At 38.8% G+C, this 22,385-nt stretch overlaps 2 protein-coding genes across 9 annotated transcripts in view; one reads left to right on the top strand and one right to left on the bottom strand.

Moving 5' to 3' along the window:
• Window positions 1-313: 313 nt before the first annotated feature.
• On the bottom strand, window positions 314-18,655 carry BRME1 (break repair meiotic recombinase recruitment factor 1). 5 transcript variants are annotated; one of them, XM_088137693.1, is made up of 9 exons: window positions 18,524-18,608; window positions 16,971-17,059; window positions 13,350-13,527; window positions 11,301-11,376; window positions 9,606-9,701; window positions 7,321-8,142; window positions 6,216-6,340; window positions 5,397-5,486; window positions 314-2,107 (listed from the first exon to the last, which is right to left on the bottom strand). In XM_088137693.1, the coding sequence occupies exons 2-9, from the start codon at window positions 16,999-17,001 to the stop codon at window positions 1,960-1,962; spliced, it is 1,566 nt and encodes a 521-aa protein (XP_087993819.1). In that variant the 5' UTR covers window positions 17,002-17,059; window positions 18,524-18,608; the 3' UTR covers window positions 314-1,959. The 5 variants fall into 5 exon arrangements, with proteins under 5 accessions (XP_087993819.1, XP_087993817.1, XP_087993815.1 ...); XM_088137689.1 differs by having other exon boundaries at window positions 319-2,107; window positions 7,321-8,964; window positions 13,350-13,558; window positions 18,524-18,563; XM_088137690.1 differs by lacking the exon at window positions 16,971-17,059 and having other exon boundaries at window positions 319-2,107; window positions 7,321-8,964; window positions 18,524-18,646.
• CC2D1A (coiled-coil and C2 domain containing 1A) overlaps window positions 18,243-22,385 on the top strand; it is a 52,438-nt gene continuing 48,295 nt past the window's right edge. The window contains exons 1-2 of one of the 4 annotated variants that reach the window (XM_007425855.4): window positions 18,243-18,491; window positions 20,421-20,540. In XM_007425855.4, coding sequence (XP_007425917.1) covers window positions 20,472-20,540 — 69 coding nt within the window. In that variant the 5' untranslated portion in view covers window positions 18,243-18,491; window positions 20,421-20,471. Of the gene's footprint in view, window positions 18,492-18,798; window positions 18,939-18,963; window positions 19,030-19,845; window positions 19,987-20,420; window positions 20,541-22,385 lie in introns of those variants that run through there. The other 3 variants (XM_025165201.2, XM_007425856.3, XM_025165202.2) reach the window with 3 other exon arrangements.

The following is a 22,385-nucleotide window of genomic DNA, read 5'->3' as shown; positions in this document are numbered from 1 at the left end:
TCGCTTTGTAGCTCTTATATGCAGAGGACTACAACCTGTAGTATGATCCTTAGAGAGGGCTGTGAGGCAAGGAACCCATGGGAAAGAGCTTCTGGGTGTGATTTGGATGTGTGTTTACTTAATGGGGGTGATCCTGAAAAAGAGAAATGTGCCCTTGAGGTAATTAGGTCAGTGCTAGGCAGAACAGGTTTTCTGTGTTCTGGGGTGAGAAAAGGTGAATATTTACAAAAAACAACTCTTAAGTCCCAATTTAAGGCTGGCAGTTTATAGGCTTAAGGCCACCTCATCTTTGCTATGCAACTAGACTCTTGGGGAAATTACTTTTTTCACTGTATTAAATTTGTCATTGTTTTATGACTCTGTCGATCTTGTTTTGTGAAGGAAGAACCCCATGTCATTTTCTCAAAACTCCAAATGCAGAGCCCTTTTTCATAATACATGCAGTCTTTCTTTGGACTGCTTCTAAACAGAGCATTTGATCATGAGCCACAACCTGCAATGTATAGTCCAGAAACATATTGTCTACCTCATTTGTTCTTTTTGAGGATTGGGCTTGAATTAAATCTGTGCATGTTAACAAGGATTAATTATGCTTCCTTCTGGGTGAGGAAAATGTAATTGAAATTAAAGTGGTGTGTATATCATTGTTTCTTTCAGGTCTCATAATAGCACTTTTCTGAAGAGTGGAGAGGCTGTGGGACTGATCACTCATGTGTAGTCACTGATGCCCAGAAATCAGTTCATAAGCAACTTAGAAAGAGATGCAGAAAGGGCTAGGTAACAGATTTGATGCAAGCAATACATCACAGACAACTCTGATAATTCTCCCAGCACCAGCACAGCTGACATCAAGAACTCTGTTTTTCTTCTGTTACATTACATACTTTCGTTACAACTATTTGGTTAAGTTGCAAGACAAATCTTATATACTAAGTCTGAACTTCTGCATTCAGTTGTGTTTAAGGTTATTTATGTTAATTATTTAATGTTTTCTGTGTTTATAATTGTTTCAATTATAAAGTATAATGTATACTTGTTTTACAAGTGATTTTTGTTAACCATTTTTTGGTTTTTACTTTGTATGTTTATTATTTGTTGTATGAATACAGAATATTTTTCTTTAAATCCAGAATAAGAAAAGTAGGCATTGTTTTTCCATGATGATGGAATTCTTAAAAAAAAACAAAAAACCCTTAAGTAAATTCTATGCAAAAAGATTTGTGTAGGAAGCAAAGAAATGTTGCAAAATAAACAAAATTAAGCATCATAATTGGCCAAGTTGTGCATTTAAAGACTTATTGTTTCAGTTGGAGAGATACCTAGATTTGTGTTTATCTCTGGGTCTTATTATTTAAAAGTGCTTCACTTTGACTTGTGCCCAAATAAAGCATTCTGATTTCCCCCCACCTCCCACAAAGTGAATTCAGCTTGGCCTTCCACAATCTTGTACTGTCTAGATTCCTTGTAATTAGCATGCTGATATGGAATTATGGCAATTGTAAAGCTAATACATATGGATGGAATCACACTGGACAAGCCTTATCTAACTTATTTATAAATTATTAAATAGTTAAACCAGAATGCTATACACAATATTTGCAATATTTTGAAGTGTGACTGACAATTTTTAGTTTTTATTTAAAAAGCAACAGATATGCTACCCTTCTGCATGAAGAAATCATGGCAGAGAGTTCACATCCAGATAATGCTGCATCTTAAGAGATGGGAGAGCAGTGGGAAGGTTTTATTATTTCAGGTCATTGGTTTTAATTCTTCTCGCAATTGAGGTAACCAGTTGGGTGCTGAAGCAAAGGTAAAAAGTACTCTTTGTTAATCCATTTTATTGAAATGAAAAGTAACTGACAGTTGAAAAATGTGAGAAATAGAATAAAAAAACCTGTGCCAAATAGCAGACCAAACATTCTTATAAATCCTGTGGGGAATAACAGAATCTACATGTTATAATTCTCTCTTCTTTTTCACTGCACGGACCATACTTGTCATATTATTCATGTTGTGGGATAGGAGCTTCCCATGTTGCCTGCTTCTCCGAGACTTCAGTCTCTTGAAGGAATCCAGATCTCTGTGTGTACTCATGATCAACCGACTAAAAAGAAGGTAAACCATCAGATAATGAATTCTCATTGTTGTGCACACATAACAAAGAAGCAGAGCATGGAATTCAAAGTTCCATTCAATTAGCTACTCTTAGTAGTTCATAGGCCAGCAATGTCTTTCTTCACAAAAAAATTCTTCTAAATTCCTAACCGTTGTCATCCTTTTTTAAAAAAAGGAAATCAGATAGACATCCATATAGTTAACTTTTATTTGAGTAAGCTTCATGTTCGTTGAATGAAAAGTGAAGATGCATTTGTACTTGTCTTGAATCCAGTGATGTTAATTTCTAAATACTAACTGTGTTTCTTTTATGTTATGGCATAACTCTTTAGATGATTTTTTCTACATAAAATAATCTTCCAAATGTTTTTGATTTTCTGTGATGGAAAAGCAGTATAGTTGCTTTTAGCTGTTTTTTGTACTTTCCTCTACCTTTAGATAGAGGGAATGAAATTTATCAAAATACTGTCTGATCTTATGATTTCATTTACCTATTGGCATTGGTTATACTACTCTGATTAGTGGGCAGTTTGGTCTCACCCAGGAACTTCTTAAATATATTAGTAATGTTCAAACATTGAAAACACAGTTGAAACCACCTTCAATATAAATCAGGAAGAGTCTGGAAGCACCTTTTCAGACTAACAAATTTTAGTAAAAGGCATAAGTTTTTGTGAACTAAAGCTCATTTCATCAGATGCATGGAATGGCTAAACTGATGTAAGATTTAAATTGAGATGGGGAAGGGGAGAGGAAGACAGGGTGATTTTGCAGATGCAGGTAACATGTGAGACAGTTTGCAAGGACCTTATCAATTAGTGATTGTACTATGTTAAAAACCCATTGTTTTTGTTGAGACCTTTTGAGATAGCCTGAAACCTTTTGATGTGTGTGAGTTTAGTAATCTCTTGCTGGATTGGGCTAGTAAAATTTCTTTGTTCCAAAACAGCCACTTTGAAATCTGTATTGAAATGTCCTAGAAGACTGAAATGTTCTGATATTACTTTATCCTTGTTTTGAGTCCTGATGTCAAACCTGTGTCCATTAATTCTTTTGCTCAAAAGCTGTCCTGTTTTTCCAATATAGAATCCAGAAGGATATTACTGGCATAAGGAAGAAATGTAAAGGCACCTCTAATCTTGTATGTGGTGCAGGCTTGCTTTGGTGTAAATATGGAGGCAAAGTAGACATAGGTTTGTTGTGGGGTCTGATTCTCATGCTGGAATCATTTCCTGTTGTTGTTTGTGAGAACCCACTTCAGGTTTGGTGGCTGTCTCTGTACAATTATGGACCTGCCACCCAGTGCCTGAGAAAGTGCAGTGTCATTGTCCAATATGGGTTGTGTGTTTCAGTGGCTTGAGCTGCAAGTTGTAAGTGACAGAGTGTTGTTATGTTGTTCTGTTTTTGCACTCTGATTTTTAATAGGTCCTCTCTGGGAATTAGTTTGGCTTTACTGATTTGTCTGGTGATGTTTGAGTGGGAAGTTCAATCTTCTGAATGGCAGATTTAATCAACAATAATTACAGGTAGTCCTTGAGTTACAACAGTAATTGGGACTGGAATTTCTGTTGCTAACCAATGTGGTTGTAAAGCATGACATCATGTGACCGTATTGCTTAGCGACAGTAGTCCCCGTTACCGTAGTTAACTGAATCCCACTGGTTGTTAGATGAGGGCCCACCCCAATCCAAGCCATTCCCGGCTTGGTCCCTCACAACCCCAAGCCTTGGTAAGGTAAGAGACTGACTCCTCTTCAACTCCCCCACACCTATCCCCCCCCCCCAATTTTGGCCACCCTGCAGAGCAGCACTCCTCAGTGCACTATTTGAAGAACAATGGGTGCGGCCTTCTTGTGAGGCTTCAGAAGCCTTCCGAAGCATTGTGAGAACAGCACACATTATTTGGAGAATGGTGCAAGTGGTCTTGGGAGGAAGGCTTGGCATGGCCAGCAACTGCCTCACATAAGGCCAAGCTGGGCACGCCTCAGCAGCAGCAGCAGAAGAAAAATGGTGTGGGTTAGCTGGCTGTGGCAGGGCCTGTGGAGTGCAGGGTGGCAGGGGCGGCTGGGGCTTTGCATTGTGGCGCTGAGGTGGCTGGCTGCGGCACGGGGCTTGAAGTGGCACTCCTTGGCAGTGGCACTGGAGCTGAAATAGAGGCCTGGGGGCAGTGGTGGCTGGGTGAGACTGTTGAAGGCCCTGGGCCACTATGCAGGGTAACCAAAAGGGCAGAGATGGGGGGAAGACAGGCAGGTAGGGGGAGTTGAAATGCCCCTACAGTTGTAAGTGCAGGCGGGCTGCCAAGTACCCAAATTCTGATCACATGACCGCGGGGGCACTGCAACACTATAGCTTTGGGGACTGGGTGTTACCATTCATTCAGTGCCGCCGTAACTTTGAATGGTCACTGAATGAATGGTTGTTAAGCAAGGACTACCTGTATTGATATAGCATCCAAAATTGTGAATGGAGCTAATACCTCATCACATATTCACTGTCCTGCAGACATAACATTGTTGCATGCTGACTGCTGAAAAGCTGCAATTACAGATAGTCCTCACTTAGTGATGACAATTTGGACTGGAAACTCCGTCACTAAGTGCCGTGGTTATTAAGCAAGACATCATGTGACTGAGACTTGTGATTTTACCTCTGTGTTCTCCATTAACTCTGCTTGTTGCAAACTGGCTGGGAAGCATAGCAAATGGTGATCATGTGACTGCGGGACACTGCAATGGTCATAAATGCAAGGATTGGTCGCAAAGCTGTTATTTACATACCGTCATAACTTCAAATGGTCGCTAAACAAGACAGTTGGTAAGTGAGGACTACCTGTACCAATAATGGAAACCTGTGTTCATATGCAGTCCTTGACATAATTTCATGTGGTTGTCAGACTAATTTCAAAGACCTCTGGAAGTGATAAATACGGAACCTTTGGTAAAAGGACCTGTCCCTTCCATTGCAAATGTTATATAGAAAGAGAGGCTGTAATGGGGCTGTGAAAGAAGAAAAGAGAAAAGCACTGAGAAAGTTGGGGGGGGGAAGGAGAGAGAAATCAGTGGCTGATCCACTACTCCAGTCCCATCCACCATTGGCCTTCGATACATTACCCTCAAGAGAATGTAGCCCTTAGCGAAAATGCTGCCCACTCTTCTGTAACCATAATTTGATTGGTGTAGAAGTGATGCAGTTGTTATGAAGGTGGCTGCCTGTTATATTTATCTCTTTCAGTCTATTAAAGAGGCTCATGTGTTTTATAACAAAGAAATATGTTCTTACTTGAGATTAGACAGTTCCTTAATTAGTCCATAAACAACATCTGTTGCATCTTCCTGTTTGGATGGATCACAAATCTTCTTTGTTTCATCTCTGATTTTTAAAAAATAATAATATGATAGAAGAATTAGGGCATCAGATCAGTAGCATATACATTTGTGATGTATATTTCTAAATGATAACATGCACTGCTGCAGGATATTGTTTCTTATTTTAATCCACTGAGTTAATTAGTGCAAGTGCCCTTGGACTCAAATACATACAAAACTACAAAGTAAGCTCATGGAAAAGACCAAGAAACAAGCACTAACCATAGCACTAGTATGCCATCAATGCAGCTGTCTTGTTTTTATATATTTGCATGTCAGAATTAGGCTTTCCTATTCCCCATACTGGATCTTATGATTAGCACAAAAAACCCCTCTCCTTCCCCTTTATACTCATTGGCACCCTGCTGAGCTAAAACAATTTACTTTATACTCAGTGTAGATGTCTTTTCTAGAATAAACATTTTAATTCTGCAATTTGTTTTTATTGCTTTTTTCCAATAGTCTGCTATATGCCTGAGAAAAAGGGTAGATAAAAATGAAATTTTAGCAAAACCTTTTACTTAGCTCTGATTTTCATGCTGCAGGTGAACACGTGTACGCATATGTATACATGCTGTGTGCGAACATATATATACACAAACATGCATACGTGTGTGTGTGTATGCACATATCTCTGTATGCACAAAATGCAGTCCTTTGCTCTTGAAACAATATGAGCCTAATCACATGGAATGCAAAATAAGAACCCACATTAGGAAATCCACATTCCTACCTGACATTATTTGCATGTATTTTAGTAGAATCAGGGGGTGGTGTTTTATTTTCTCCTTGTTTTCTTGCAGCATACTGATTACTTTTGTCCTTGGAACATATCTGTAAATCATTCAGAACACATGTCTGAAAGGAAAGAAATGCAGGAGTACAAGGGTGTTTTACATAATAAGGAATTTACTTAGAGGTGGAGATGTTTTCATTTTGTTAATTCTATAATCCCAATTAAAATCACATAGGGAAAAATTCAGAACAACTATGCTAGCAATCAATATCATTGAGATTTGATATGTAGGAATTAAAAAGTTAGAACCTCTCCAGTCAGCTTTGGGGTTAAACTGTTTGGAAGGGATGTGTTGTGTGGCAAGAGGATAAATCTTGTGGTTCACTTTCAGTGTACTTTGCTAGCAAGTTCTTCTTCCCTACTGTTTCCTGAATTCCTGACACTTTATTTCCTTTTTCTCTTGTCCTTCTCCTGTTGCTACCCTTTTATAAGTGAGGAGGAGAAAACAGAAAACTATAGAAAACAGAATAGTAACCCCATCTCTTAATTCGACTTATTAGAAATGGATTACAGTAAGAGGGAAAAAAGCTTTTGTTATGCACCCATATGCCACCAAGAAAGCACACAGCAGAACTAAGCAAGAGAGAGGGTACTATAAGGGAGAGAAGCAGAATGCCTCTGAAAAGCAAAAAAAGGAAGGGAAGCTTGGAGTAATTAACCAAGAAACTAAATAAAAATAGGACTTGGCTTGACCTATGACTTCAGCAATTAATTGCAGCACTTTTTAACATTTAAAGAGTATTCAAAATAAAATGCTGAAAAAATTGCACCTCAGTTTTAATGAAACTACTGCAGTTTATAAATGATATCCCCTGCTTTAAGGATTCGGTTTCAAAGATCGTTTTAGTTCTTAAATAGCAAGAATTTAAGTTATAATACTGTATATAGTACAAGATAATTTCTTCCCAAATCAGTATTGACTATTAACGTGGAGGACCTCAGCACTATTAATAGTGTTAACCAAATTTTAAGGCCTCGTCTATTCTGTTGAATAGCAATTAACAGCACTTTTAAAAATTTTAGTCATTAGTAGTCAGCTTACTTTCTGTGATTGAAATTCAAGGCTGTGGCTTTCCAAGATGCCCTCTAACTGAGTGTCAGGCAGAGATTCCAGATCCAGAGAAAAGGAATCTGGGCAAGGAGAATATGCTTGAGCTACCATGTCAAGACCACTTGGTGCACTGATGCTGGAATCTGTCCCATACGCAACAAAAGACCCTTGGACTTTTGACTGAGCCTTAATTTCCTTACTGGGGTCACTCAACACATGTGGTGGAGGAATCTCTACAGAGGAAAGGCTGCTTTCCACCTGGTCAGGTTTGTTCTTGTTTCCTTCACACTGGGCTGATTCTTCATCTGCCATATGTTTTGTTTCTGCCTTGATCACTGTTTTCTCAGCAACATTTTTACTTGACAATGCTTCCATAATATTGTCTGTAATCAAATTATTTCTATTGAATTCTGATTGCTGCATATTAGACAACACATGTTCAGAACAAATTGTCTTCTGGTTTTGGATCAACAGAGTAGGAACATTTAGTTCAGTTGAGTTATAGATGCTCTCCTTTCTGCAAACGTCTTCCACTGAGAATTTTCTGCTTTCGGACAGAACATCCTCATCAGACTGTGAGGAAATCAGGCTGCCTTTTAAAATGATCTGGTCACAAGTTGGTTTACAATGATCTACTTCCTTTTCCAAATAAGGATACACAGGCTGAACATATGGAAAATCTTTCTCAGAAATACCTTGGTGTTTGATGCTATTTTGCTCTGCCAGAATTGCCTCTCTTCTGCAAGGACTGTTTTCCACTGCATCTATGCTTCTAATGCCTTTCTCTACAGGTTTGCCATTTGTCTCCAGGTTCTGCTGATCAATGTTTTTTTTAGTAAGTATGGATTTATAACATGAGGCTCCAGATTCAGAAATTTCAATACTGCTACATGTACAATTCACATTTTGTTCTTCACCTTTTCCATTTTTATCTGGAAGGCTCTCTCTTTCTTTGGCATCATCATTTCTCTGTTTATCTGCACTAACTGTACACAGAGAACTGTTCAGTTTTCCTGATGTAGGAATTAATATATCTGTTATAACTGGGAGTTGAATCATGCTGGTCTCCCTTTGGATTTGGCTATCTATGTATTCAAGAGAACTTGAATCTTTCCTGTTTCCATTTTTAGTCCAGTTAGGGTCATCTGTTTCATCTGCTTTCAAGATAACCTGCATAGATTTATTTTGTGGCACATTTGTGTCTGAACTGCCCAGACACACTTCTTCATTTTGACTACTTTTAATATGGTCAATAATCCTATCTTCTGGCAACATGCCTACATTCATCTGCTTAACCAGTTGGCATTTAAGCGGCTCTATAGGGAGAGCCCTCTTTTCAGAATCATTCACATCATTATTACTTGATGCACACAGAAAAAAGGAAAGCTGCTTTTGTGACATTTCTTTTTCATAGCTGCTTGCTTGTGAATCAGTTAATCCTGATGTGGCATCATTATTTATTTTTCTAATCCCATATTTATCTTGCATTTTGATATCTAGTCTTTCATTTATTTTCTCACAGGGAGGGATTATATGATCTCTAGTACTCTCCATCTTTGTCACTGACAATTCTGCAGATGTAACTGGGTTCTGAATTACTGCTGTACTAGATACATTTGTATCCATGTGTTGACCCTTACAAGAGGTAAAAAAAAAAGGTGAGTAGATAAAAAAGCAGTGCAAAGATTAACAATTTCTCAATAGTTTTTCTCTCACCTCATAAAAAATGCATCTGTTTAATTATTCAGTATTTCTATTTTGCCCCTTACTGTTACTGCTTCCAGGTTTTCTTACAAAAAACTAAAACATTAAATATAAATTCACCATATAACCAAACAACATAAAAAACACTGTAACAAAGTCTTTAAAAATATTTTTGGATTAATTTTATTGTATTCCTATTCACTCATTGTTTGTATGCTGTTCCTTATTTTGTGAGCTGCCCAGAGTCAGGAGGCATCTAAATCAAATACATAAAATCATGCTAGCATATTCCAATTAAAATTAATCATAAAAAGCCCTTTAAATAAAAAATATTTTCATGTTATGCTCAACATGAACTAGAAAAATGCTTAAGAAATGCATCTACAAAGCTTCATTATTGCTCAAATAAATGATTGCACAGAACTGCAGAAAAAGTTCTTAGTTATATTTTCATTACTTTTAAAACTTCTTTTTCATCCACCCACAAGGACTTTTTTTTTTACTGGTGGCAAGGATCTATTACATTATACTGTAAACAAGCAGAAAATTTGTTGCTAATACCAGGCTCATACTTCTTTTGTCCAAATTGTAGTTTCCTCAAAATTTCTTTCCTTTCTTTTAATCAATGATTTTTTTGACTTTGTAAATGTCGATACCAGCTTCCCATCCTATAATCAAGAATAAGACAATCATATACTTCATTCACTCCCTCAACAACTTTTAAAATTAAACAAAGTATTAATTTTGGTCCAATAAAACCGCTCTGTATGCATGAAGATTTCGCTTAGCAGTAAAACTAGAAAAATACAGCATTGAAAAACCAATTAGCTTGGTTCAGTGATCCAGTAGAAGTTTTATTCTGGCAGAAAGAGAAACAATTCTTGCTTTTCCTTCCTTTCCCCTATACCTCACTGGGCCAATTTCCATGCTGTTATGGTTCTTCTCCATACTCACTCTCCAGAGCACATTTCCAGAGTAAACAGGAAGTAAAAATTAACATAAGTTAAAATATAATGTAACACAACCCCGACAATCTCGCATTTCGCCCAAATATCTTTAACTAGCTTTCAAAAGGCTATTAATGGAACTAACCTCACTTCTAAGGGGAGGCCATTTCAGAAGACTGGGACTATCAAAGAGAAACACCTGGGCCTTGAGCACCGACTTCCCAGGAATGGAGTATTATCAACAATTTATTCTGGTAGAGATGCCTCAGATGTGGCAAATCCAATTAGAGGAGGTATCTCTGAGGTATCCAAAAACTGCACTTTGAATTATACCTGGAAAGCTACTAAGAACAAGCCTAGGGGTCTGCAGAATTGGTGTCATATGGTCATACCACCAAGCACCTGACAACACACAGGCCACTGCATTCTGGACCAATAACAGCTTCTGAATGATTATAAAAGACACCCCCATTTAGAAGTTGTTGCAGTAGTAGTGATGTGCAATAATGAGGGCGTAAGTCACTGTAGCAAGGTCTTCCTGCTCAAGGAGGTCCACAATTGGCATATCAGCTGGACCTGGACAAAGGGCCTCCTGGTGATGGCCTCCACCTGCTCTTCTAACAGTAGTCATGAGTCTAGCAGTGCTACTCCCTCAAGAGACACCGCCAGAATAAACAGAATATATGTGGCGTTCAAGGATATACAATTCGAGAAAGACTTGGAAAGCATCATTTCTCTGGCACCAGATCTCATTTTATCAGCAAACCGCAACTAGAAACTTCTATAAAACTCCCAGCAGCAGGAAGACGACAGCAAAGGGTGGCGGGGCATGGAGTAGAGGGCAGCCAAAAGGGTGGGGTGGGGGAGATAGGTGGCTTCACGAAGGGCCAGCAGCTGCCTCGGCTGGGTGCGTCTTGTCAGCAGCGGGAAGATGATGATGATGGTCAGTGGGGAGCAGCAGGGGTAGGCAGCAGCAGAGTGCAGGGCAGCCAAAAGGGCGGAGATGGAGGGGAGGTAGGTGGGTGGGGGGAGCTGAAGCGCATGCTGCAGTTGTAAATGCAGGCAAGCTGCCAAGCACCCAAATTTTGATCATGTGACCAGGGGGCACTGCAATGGCCATAACTTCAAGGACCAGTTGTACCTACCATTTGTTCAGCACTGTCATAACTTTGAATGGTTGATGAAGAAATGGTTGTTAAGTGAGAACTACCTGTAAGCTTTGGAAGTAGGTAACCTCCAGGTAAAAGAATATAAACTGCAATTGTACAGTGAAATCTATACTGTGATGTCATTTTTGCATTGAAATTGGAGTATACTTACTTGAGAAGAAGGAAGTACAATGTTAGTATAATCTAGCTCTTTCCACTCAGAAGAAGCCTTAACTATCTTGACAGAGCTGGAAAGAAAAAACAAATTCAGATTTAGAAACAACAAATTACTAATTTAAATCTGCCCAAAAGAAGGATCCTACAGTTATGGAAAGATGGCTTCCATCTTCCTATGAATGACCTTTATACTTGGCAGTTGCAAGGAAGCAAGAAGCATACATCTCTTCTTCCTATATTCCCATCCTATTTTATTTTATTTGTATTGAGTATTTGATTAAACGTATTGCAGTCACAGAAATTCTGCATTTTCCCCTTGATTAAAGAGCATTTGCATTACAAATTAGTTCGAAGGGAAAGAAACGAGAGAATTATAAGCAGAAAGTTGTGGGGTGTTTTTGCACTTTTTTAGTTAACAGTTGTCCAAAACTGCATGTATCAGTGAATGTCCAGCCTTCCATGGTTTGCAGCTTCCCTCATTTTCCATTCTTCAGTTAAATCCCGAAGAAGAAAATTGTGAGGGAACTCCTTCCACTGACTTTTTCACTAAGGCAGTGTCTTATTTTGAGGAATTACTATACACTATCCCCTCTCACTACAGAAAATAATTTTTCCAGTTTCACCATCCATAAAACTGATTAGGAATGATAAACCATTTGTGTCAATTTAAAACCTTGTACACTACTTTGTGATATTTTAATGGCTTCTCCCAAATCATGATATGTAAATAGCAAAAGTGTCATAATTTCTTCTACATTCCTATTGAGAATAAATGTAGCTTAAAATCTCACTGTGGCCACTCCAATATGATAACTTAAGAGTTATTATGAGCCTATCATCTCCATTATTAGTTTGTATTTTAGGTGTGTCTGTGGAATGAATTATTATATTCTGTCTCTCAGGTACTCAGAGAACCAATTGTTTATAAACAATTACAAATATTTATATGGGAGTGTCCAGTTAATCCTTTAGCAGAAAGCAATTAATCTACCATTTTTTTACAGCTACAAAAATATTTAAATAGAAATGGTGAAACAGTATGTTGCATAAATACCAGAATATCCAAGTTATTGAATTAAAAAGAACACTTTATCAGGAAGAATAGAAAATAGGATATTCCCAACTTGTTCTTCAATAGTAAAGTTGATTGGTGGTGCAAAATTTTAGCTAGCTGATTTATTAAATGGACAATTCACTCATTTTCCAAATATAAATACATTTTACCAAGACATGAACTGGCAGGATGGTGAATTTTGTAAAAACCAAAGTACAAAATACAATTTAATCTGATGTTTGTTTTTTCAACTGCCAGTTTGTTTGCAGTTAGAATAGTTTGTTTTCAGGAATTGCTGAGCATTGCCGAATCCTTCTCAAACACTTTTAAGGCCACTGCACAGTGAAGTAGATTAGTCTTGTCCATAAAATATGCTGAAGATTATTTTAGAGGTTTTCAGTCTGTTTTCCTGATATTCCCTAATACAGTCTTGACTTTACTGATTTTTAACTATTTTTTATTATTTAAATCCATTCATTGGAGGAAGAAACATTGGTTTTTGAGGGGAGTCATTATAGTTTTACTGCCAGTGGCTACAAATCAGTTTATTGGGATTGTCAGCCACCACCTCTCCCACTAAACTGGTAATACTAAACTAAAACAGGGAAAAATGTACCAACAGAACAATGAATTAGCTGTATTCACTGTTCTGAATGGTGCTACCTGCATTAATCCTGCCAGAATCCAGTCTGTAGTTGTCAGGAATATGACTGTCTATCACAATTGTCCACTGGATTATAGCTCATTGAATAAGCATGTCTGAAAGAGTCCATCTAGACCAATCTTCCCACTTGGTGCCTTCCTTTTTAGATGTATTTGGATAGGCTGGCTGAAAATTCGGGAGTTACAGTCCTAAAACATCTCCAGAGCATCTGGTTGGGAACACTGGTCTGGAATTAGGTATATACAGAAGCACTTTTTTTTTCTTAAAAAGTGGGAGAGGAGGTGGATTAACATTGTATGTTAACAACCATGATTCATACATATTACCTTATATCCTGATATCCTTCCAAATTTTCTTTACATTCTTCATATACTCCTGCTGTAGAGGGAGAATTACTAATCTGAGAACCTTGGGTTAACATTTCTAGATCACTCTCTCTTGTCAACTGCATTTTCCTTCTAAGATTCTTCTTTGGCTTAGAAATGCTGTGCTCCTTATTTTCTTCTTTTGAGAGGGAAAAAATAAAACCAACAAACTGTAATGCAGAAGAAATACAGCAAACAGTGTTTGTATAGTAAATACACTTAGCAAATGAAAGTGAATATTTAAAAATCCTATTGATTTAATTACAAATATTATATACAAGATTACACATAATGCATACAATTCCTGCATACACAGTTCTGCATACACAGAAGAACTATACAAGAAAGATCTTAATGTCCCTGATGTCCATGCTGGTGTGGTCACTGACCTTGAGCCAGACATCCTACGTGAACCGAGAACTACCGGATGTACAAGCTGGGTTTCGAAGAGGCAGAGGAACTAGAGATCAAATTGCCAACATTCGCTGGATCATGGAGAAAGCACGAGAGTTCCAGAAAAACATCTACTTCTGCTTCATTGACTATGCAAAAGCCTTCGATCACAACAAACTGTGGCAAATTCTTAAAGAGATGGGGGTACCAGACCATCTTACCTGTCTCCTGAGAAATCTATATGTGGGCCAAGAAGCAACAGTTAGAACCAGTCACGGAACAACCGATTGGTTCAAAATAGGGAAAGGAGTACGACAAGGCTGTATACTGTCACCCTGCTCATTTAACCTATATGGAGAGTACATCATGAGAAATGCCAGGCTGGAAGAATCACAAGCCGGAATTAAGATTGCAGGGAGAATCATCAATAACCTCAGATATGCAGATGATACCACCCTAATGGCAGAAAGTGAAGAACTAAAGAGCCTCTTGATGAGGGTGAAAGAGGAGAGTGTGAAAGCTGGCTTGAAACTCAACATTAAGAAAACTAAGATCATGGCATCTGGACCCATCAATTCCTGGCAAATAGAAGGGGTAGAAATGGAAGCAGTAACAGACTTCATTTATTTGGGCTCCAAGATCACCGCAGACGGAGACTGCAGCCATGAAATTAAAAGACGCTTGCTCCTTGGGAGGAAAGCTATGGCAAACCTAGATAGCATATTAAAAAGCAGAGACATCACCTTGCTGACAAAGATCCACATAGTCAAAGCTATGGTTTTTTCAGTAGTAATGTATGGCTGTGAGAGCTGGACCATAAAGAAGCCTGAGCGCCGAAGAATTGATGCCTTTGAACTGTGGTGCTGGAGAAGACTCTTAAGAGTCCCCTGGACTGCTAGGAGGTCAAACCAGTCAATCTTAAAAGAAATCAACCCTGATTGCTCATTGGAAGGATTGATAATGAAGCTCAAGCTCAGATACTTTGGTCACGTAATGCAAAGAGAGGGCTCTTTGAAAAAGACCCTGATGCTGGGAAAGATTGAAGGCAAAAGGAGAAGAGGACGGCAGAGGATGAGAGGTTAGATAGCATCACTGAAGCAGTGAGCATGAAACTGAGCACTCTGAGCACCCTGAGAACTCAGGGAGGCAGTGAAGGACAGGAAGGCGTGGCGCAATATGGTTCATGGGGTTACGAAGAGTCGGACACGACTTAACGACTGAACAACAATACAGTTCCTATTAATATAAGACTTAAATGACCTATGCTCAGTTTATTGAAGCATAAACTATCAACTTTACTTCTAAATCTGACAGACATTGCATAGTATTCTCACTGCATCCTTGAACAGATCCTAACAGGGAAAGAACTGAAAATAAAAATGCCTTTGTAGTAATGCCCCGTTACTAATTTATAATATATCTGCATTTGTACTATTGTGTTTGGTCCTAGTTGCCATATTTGAGAAAGGGTATAAGGATATAATAAAGCTGAAAAAAGTACAGAAGAGGGCAAGCCAAATGGTTATGGGGGGCACAATAACCTTTGCTGTGAGAAAAGGCTGGAATATTTGGGACTCTTTAGATTAGGAAAAAGGCAATTGAATGGGGCATGATTTGAGATTTATAAACCTGTGCTGGCATGGACAAAGTGGGTCAGCAGGATTATGGTTCACCCAATGAAACTGATTGGAAGGAGATCTAGAAAAGACTAAAGAAAGCTCATTTTCACATAGTACACACTGCCTATTGCTTGCAAATACCAGTTACAGGGGAGCAAGTTTGTGAGTATCCTATGGACATCTAGTTGGCCGCTGTGAGAACAAAATACTGGACTAAGAAAGGCCTTGGCCTGATCCAGCATAACTATTCTTGGATTATTACATACACATGCATGAGAGAGGTAAAGGAAGTACTGTATGTGTCTGAGTGAATACATTTCTATCTATGGACTGAGCAGCAATATACTACTTTTTCCCTATAGAAATTGAATTTAAAAGGACTTTGACAATCCAGTGCTATGCATGTTTTCGTGAAAATAATTCCACTGTATTTCAAAGTGGGTTTACTTGCAAGTAATGGTGCATCAGATTGCAGAATAATTTATTGTAGAACAAATGTTTCACTGAAAATAATCTGTTTTAGAATGCATGGATTTCCTTGATTGGAGAAACTAATATTTCTGACTATGGCCATATATACAGTACATATACAGGTTAGGATACAGTGAAAATTAACACATTTTAGGTTGTGGGATATAAGAGTGAATATCTGTACCAGGTATAAGATTAGGTGAGGCAATACAATTTGTATTGCATACCCTAACTGATACCCACTGTTTAACATTTTAGCTGTGCTTTTTTTTTATCATGCGACCCCTCAACAACTACAGTAACACTGAATTTTTTAAAAAAAGGATTGGATTGAATTTACATCACTGCATTCATTCACCATAGGCATCCTGTTTAATCGCTTCTCTCATTTCTCTTATCTGAAGTTAAATCACAAGTTTCCTCTACTTTTTTCATATATTTTCCCTAGTTTATTCAGCTGTGGATAGCTGGACAGATAAAATTGTGAAAATACTATATTACACGATTAGTTTTACTATTTAAACAAGATTTTTATAAAGCGCTTCTAGCTGTAGAACAGAAAACAAAAATGGGAAGTGAACAAATATGAAATTAAAATGCAAAATGTCTGGTTTGGACACATTAACAGTTCATAAACATGATATGATTTTTCTACTCTAATTTTCTGGAATGTTAAATATATAGACATTACGGGAACATAAAAGCAGAAAGAACAAACAATTATTACATCTTTAAACAAAACAGACTTGTAGTGAAAAAATTATTCTTAGCAGAAAGATACTTGACTGCCTTATCATAGATCAGAACTTATTTTCTGGAATTCCATATATTTGGCTTAGTATGTTGGGTGAACCAGCCATTGTGGTTTATCAAACCATAACTTATGACTTAGTGTAGAAGTGGACAACCTCTGTCTTATATGTGCTCCCACCATTCTCTTTGGAACTCAGAATGCTTTGATGCTAAAGGATTTTAACCTAGTACTGAGTGCCTTAATATTTAATCTGATCTTTTTATAGCCTGTTTTTCGTGGCTGTTAAACTGAAAAGGAAGCTATATTGGGACATCCAGTCAGGTATTAAAGATCTATTTCTATTACCTGAAATTTGAGTCTTCCTTCTTTTACTCATTTTAAAGAGGCTTGGTAAATTGAAATGAAAAGGAGGTTTCAGCCTTGATGACAAATTTCTGTTTAAAAAAAACACCTCACATTATATGAAAACTGAAGCTGAGACATTTTTTTTAACATAAACATTTCTGTTTATATTTTTCATGCTTCAATATTAAAGTTTGAGGGAAAAAATCTGGTATCTCAGTTTTCTATTTAAAACTGAAATTAATCTCCCCAGCTTACTTTTTTTTCCTGAGGGAGTGAGGAAGAGGCTAAAGAGGAATAGCTATCCCTCCTCCCCCATAAATGAAAATAAGACTTTCTGCTAGTCCAAATTGTTTACCAGCTTAATGGGACCTACTTTCTGGAAAGAATGGGAAACATCTGAAACTTACGCATGTTTCCTTCAAATAAATTCTCCTACTTCATTTTTTAAAACTTCCATTGCTTGTAGGGTAATTGGCTCATTAGAGAGATTATGTAAAGGAGGCCATCAGATACAATACAACTGATGGCATAACGATGCAGTGCCTACAGGCCTAGGGATGCAGATGAGGTAATTAGATCTGGACTGAAAGGCTGGAGAATTTTTCTTATTCTGCTCTTTTTCTCCACAAGAAAATCCTTTTTCTCCTTACTGGAGAAAGGCATCTTATCCTATTCGAGAAAACTTGCTGATATTCTTTGCTTTTAAAATATTCACATAAATGTCTTCCCAGACATTCTATAAGAAGCATTTTCAAGTCAAGTCCCATGTAAATTTTTTAAAGTTTTGTATTCAAAAATATCTATGTCTGCAGCCTACTTAAGGAAACATCTTTTTAAGTTCATCAACATTCATCTCACTAATTATTATTAAAGTAGGATTTTGTCTTCAGAACCAGTATATTTGAAAACGGTTGTATTGGCCTGTTAAGTGCTTGGGGTATTAGGCGGAGACGGATTTTGCTTCTTGAAGCCCAAGGAAACATCCAGAAATTACAGTGCTTTTCCATGCAGTGATTTGCGGAGGACCATTTACAATTTATTATTATGCCCCTAACGCGCGAAACTGATCCCGCATGGGTCGAGGAGCCTAAAAGCCCGCTGGCCACTTAAAACGACAGAGACTTTTCCCGCCAAATCAAAGCCCGCCCTTTTCTCAGCAGCGTCGACTGCACTCGCACAGGCGCTCCGCCCTTCACTCATCGTTCTAGCCGTGGCTCCTCCCATTCCAACGCCACACCCCTTGTTTACAAATCCCGCCCACTCCTCTTAGTTGGCAGGAAGGTAAACGTAGAAAATGCAGAGCAGTACACCGTCTTGCTTGCGGTGCTATTTAAGGTTCCTCCTTAATACGGGGTAGCAACGCGTCTACATGCCTGCGGATGCTCAGCGCTAGTTGTTACAAATTGCTCTGCCTTCCTCAGCGGCACAAATACATTATATTCGAAAGTTTTCGCTCAGTATTCTCCCACTCAGCTTCACCAGTTCATTTGGAAGATGGAAGCGAGCAGCGTGGACTAAATTGTAAGTTCGTTGCATCGTTGCGCATCTCTTACCGGCTTCTCTATCTCAGCGTTATGCAGAAACGAAATGAATACGGGGGATGATGCATCCGGCCTGTGCCCAATCGGTATAACATTCAACACCAACCTCCTTTAATAAGGACAGTTACATCCAATCATTTCCCCTCTCCTGCAGCAGAGGAAGCAGTTGGAAGGCAGTATTTCAATTTCCAGAAAAGTCCTGGCTTGAATTTGGGACTCTGAGAATGTCGGGCGCTTGGTCCTTAATTTACTGTGCCATTTTTAGGGGTTGAGCAACTTCTTGCTGCCGAATAACTGCAGTGATGCAGCCCACGGCTCTTCTTTTTTTGCCCTTTTAACGGGAAACCTGCTCAGCAATCAGCAAGCGGAATTAGCGAGGAAAAGGACCGACAATCGCGGGCGACTCCGAGTAGGCAAAAGGGAGCAGGTATCGTAAAGCAATTGCCGCGAGCGTTAAGGCGAGGGAGCCGTAAAGCCAAGCGCGGCGTCGAGGGCGGCTGTAGGAGGGGAAGCAGGAAGTGAGTGTCTTTCAGTACAAAGGGGGCAGGGGTGACGTTCCCCCCTCTTGCATTAGTTGTTGCGCGCGCGAGCGAACGGTGGGGCGGAGAGGTCGCTGCATGAAAGCTTAGGGGGAAAAGGGCAGGGAACCCGCAGCTGAGGCCAATTCTGTTAAACCTGGATATGCATTTCCTTGTTGTTTATACAAGTGTCCTGTAAGCCAGATCGGTATTGGAGAGGTCTGAACTAGGGGTGGTAGTTGTCCTGATCCGTGGTACAGAGGCCAAATTGTAGGCCCTGACTGGAGAATCAGAAACCGCAATTCGGCTCTGATTCTCTGATTAACATTTCAGCTGGTGAGCCTCAGTAGGGGCACAATATGGGCTGGCTTATCTTACAGGGCATTGCAACCACAAATAAAAAGTACCACAATAAAGGCATAAGTAAACGAAGTGTGTTGAAATGCTATATGCTACCTGTTACTTTTAAGGTTAGTCATAGAACTAATGTGGTAGTTTTAGCGTAGGCTGTTGAGGGGAATAAGATGTTGGAAAGGGGGTCTCGTATCTTTCTGGAAAGTCTTTCTGGAATTTATTTGTAAGGATGGCAGGTGCATTGAGTCTGGTGATGTGTGTGTATGGTGACCATATTTTCTTGGAAAAAATAAAGGACCAACAAATAGGCAAATCTGAAAGAGGTTCATAAGGATAAAAATTGTTTATAACTTTGCTTTACAAAGGAAAATTCAAGAGTAAAACCAAGAAAATAAATAAATTAAATCTAAAGGAGAGCTTTCTGAAATAAAGGACTGTCCTTTATAATAAAGGACATATGGGCGCTGTATGTATATGTCATAAGTGTTTTTAAAATTGACACCCTACACAACTCAGATATCTTATAAAAAAACACACATGGATTTCAACAGCTTGGCGACAGAAGAATGTGGAAGATATTTGGGTGTGGTGGCAAGGAAGCAGGTGCTTCTTTATTTAAAACATGGTTTCGTTTTACAGTCATTACAAATGGCAGAACGTAGGCATCTTTGCTTGATCCTGAAAGGGCTAAGATAGTTGTACCTGGTTAGTACTTGGGTGGGAGGGTGCCAGGAACCTCTATAGCTGTGGTCTAGACTGAAGTAAAAAGAAATCCTGGAAGAAGGGAATGGAAAACATTTCCATGTTGTTGCCAAGAAAACCGCATGGATGTGTCCATTTACTAATTGTGAGTTAGGCTCAACTCAAAGCAGTCTTTATACCTCATTTTACAAGGTATTAATTTAACTGTCTCCTGCTATATGAAGCCTATGTGGAGAAGGAAGTGAGGGTTTGGCAACAGAAAAGGGAGATGGGATGGATGATGGGAATGTGAGAAATAGACAAGAGCTCATGGATGGCTTTCAAAATATCCTTAGATCCATCTGTCTAATGCTATCGTGCACTTACTGAAGGCATAGTAAAGGAAAATGAAGAAGAACAAGAAGCCTCCGCCACCACCTTCACGAGGCAGCAAGGGGACTGCTGCAGCCAGACAAGTGAGTCATTCATTATACATTTCTTCTATCCTTTGACGTGTAGAGTCTTTAGGAAGGCCCTGAAGACATGGTTCTGTGACCGTCCTGGGGGTCTGGTAATGGTGAGGAGCTTTTACAATGGCTATGTTGAGCTGATGTAAGGATGGATTCTGCCGCTGATCATGATTTTTTGTTTTAAATTGATTATGGGTGGTTGCTATATGTTTATATATTGGTTTTTTAACTTGTTTTTATTGGATTGTTTTTTACCTGTTGTGAGCTGCCCAGAGTCACTTAGATTAAATGAGCAACCCTATAAATTGAAATAATAATAATAGTAGTAGTAGTAGTAGTAATATCTGCTCCGAATTCCTGCTGACCTATTTTTGTTGCCTGTGGGTCAAACCTCCTCTCTCAGGAAGCTTTATAACAATAATACAGGAAATACTATAGTGCTGAATACTGCCAGGTGAAAGTGTCCTATGCTTTTTATTGTCGTGGCTCTTGAACAGGTAGTCTAGTATTGCCTTTGACTGTCCATCAGAAATCCAAGCATTGATTTCTGCTGTTCCTTATTGCAGGAAGAGATGGCGTACTTTATGAAATATCAGGCATATCAAGCAAGATTCCTAAATTCCTATCCCTAACATAGTGTGACACTACTTGACTTCTGAAGGACAGCTTTAAGCCATTACGATTAGGCTGTAACAGAGGGGGGTCAATGTTTTTCGCAAGAGTATAATAAATAAAGCTCAAATCCCACTAGAGCTATGCTTGGGGTCAGTTAAAAAGGACTAGAATACTTCTTAGGTCTTATCCAATGACATAAATATATCAGTGCTGATGTTAAATGTCATGGGCCTTTTAGTTTAGAGCAGACCTGCACAACTTATAGAGGGAAAGGGGCACATTGATAAATTAAAAATAATTGTAGGCCACAAAGGAATAGCTGGTCCTCTGATCAGCTGTTCAGTAGCTAGCAGCATGGTGACAGTGATGGAGCTGGCGGTGTTGGTGAGGCCTGGAGGTATTGGAGGCACTCAGCAGTGTGTCTTTGGGGCAGTGGTGGCTCCTTCCTAGTGGTGGCAGTGTTGGGGAGCAGTGGATTTACTGAGTTTTCAAAAAACTCTGGCGGGTCACACAGGGCTTCCCGGCAGGCCACATGTTGCGCAGGCCTGGTTTACAGTGTCCTTCGTTTATATTCTAGCGTTATAACTGATTGTAGTATTTTATAGTATTATTGTCTATCCTATGTACGTATGGCATTTAGTTAGAAGTACATGATAAATATAATTACTACTGCTATCAAAGGATCCAATAGCACTATTTGTACACTCATGTGTATGTGTTTCAGTGTACAGTATCCAGAAGTAGATAGAAGTGTAGGATTGAAAGATCAAGCAGGATGTTGATGAAGATTCTCAGTCATCCAGGTGGAATTATCTGGAGGTTGAGTTATGGCAACTGGACTTCTTTTCTTTTGATTTGATACATTTCGCTGCTTATCCAAGCAGCTTCTTCAGTCTAGAAAGTTGGTTGGGGGGCACCCTGGAAGACCTTTATGGGGTCCCCCCTAACCAACTTTCTAGACTGAAGAAGCTGCTTGGACAAGCAGCGAAACATCAAACCAAAAGAAAAGAAGTCCAGCTGCCACGACTCAACCTCCAGATGATCAAGCAGGATCAGTCTCTGCCCTTATCCAGGAACCTTGCCAGCCTGGTTATTCTATATCTATCTATCTATCTATCTATCTATCTATCTATCTATCTATCTATCTATCTATCTATATCTATCTGTTATTCCACACATACTTTCTTGAACCACTTATTCTGAGTTAGCATCCTATGATTTTACAGGAACAAGTTT

Source organism: Python bivittatus, unplaced genomic scaffold, assembly GCF_059951505.1.
Source record: "Python bivittatus isolate LINGU-HERP-01145 unplaced genomic scaffold, Pbiv_v1 ctg000220_np1212, whole genome shotgun sequence".
NCBI lineage: Eukaryota > Metazoa > Chordata > Lepidosauria > Squamata > Pythonidae > Python > Python bivittatus.
This window is presented reverse-complemented; position numbering and strand designations above follow the sequence as displayed.

What these genes read in the sequence shown, in the direction of transcription:
- BRME1 (XM_025165204.2), bottom strand. Translation starts at nt 13,474, where the DNA reads ATGCAGTTGACAAGAGAGAGTGATCTAGAAATGTTAACCCAAGGTTCT. An exon ending in ATACATGCAAATAATGTCAG is followed by an intron (nt 5,487 to 6,215) that starts GTAGGAATGTGG and finishes TTTAAAAATCAG; the next exon opens with AGATGAAACAAAGAAGATTT. An exon ending in AAGGAACTGTCTAATCTCAA is followed by an intron (nt 2,108 to 5,396) that starts GTAAGAACATAT and finishes CCTTCTTTTTAG; the next exon opens with TCGGTTGATCATGAGTACAC.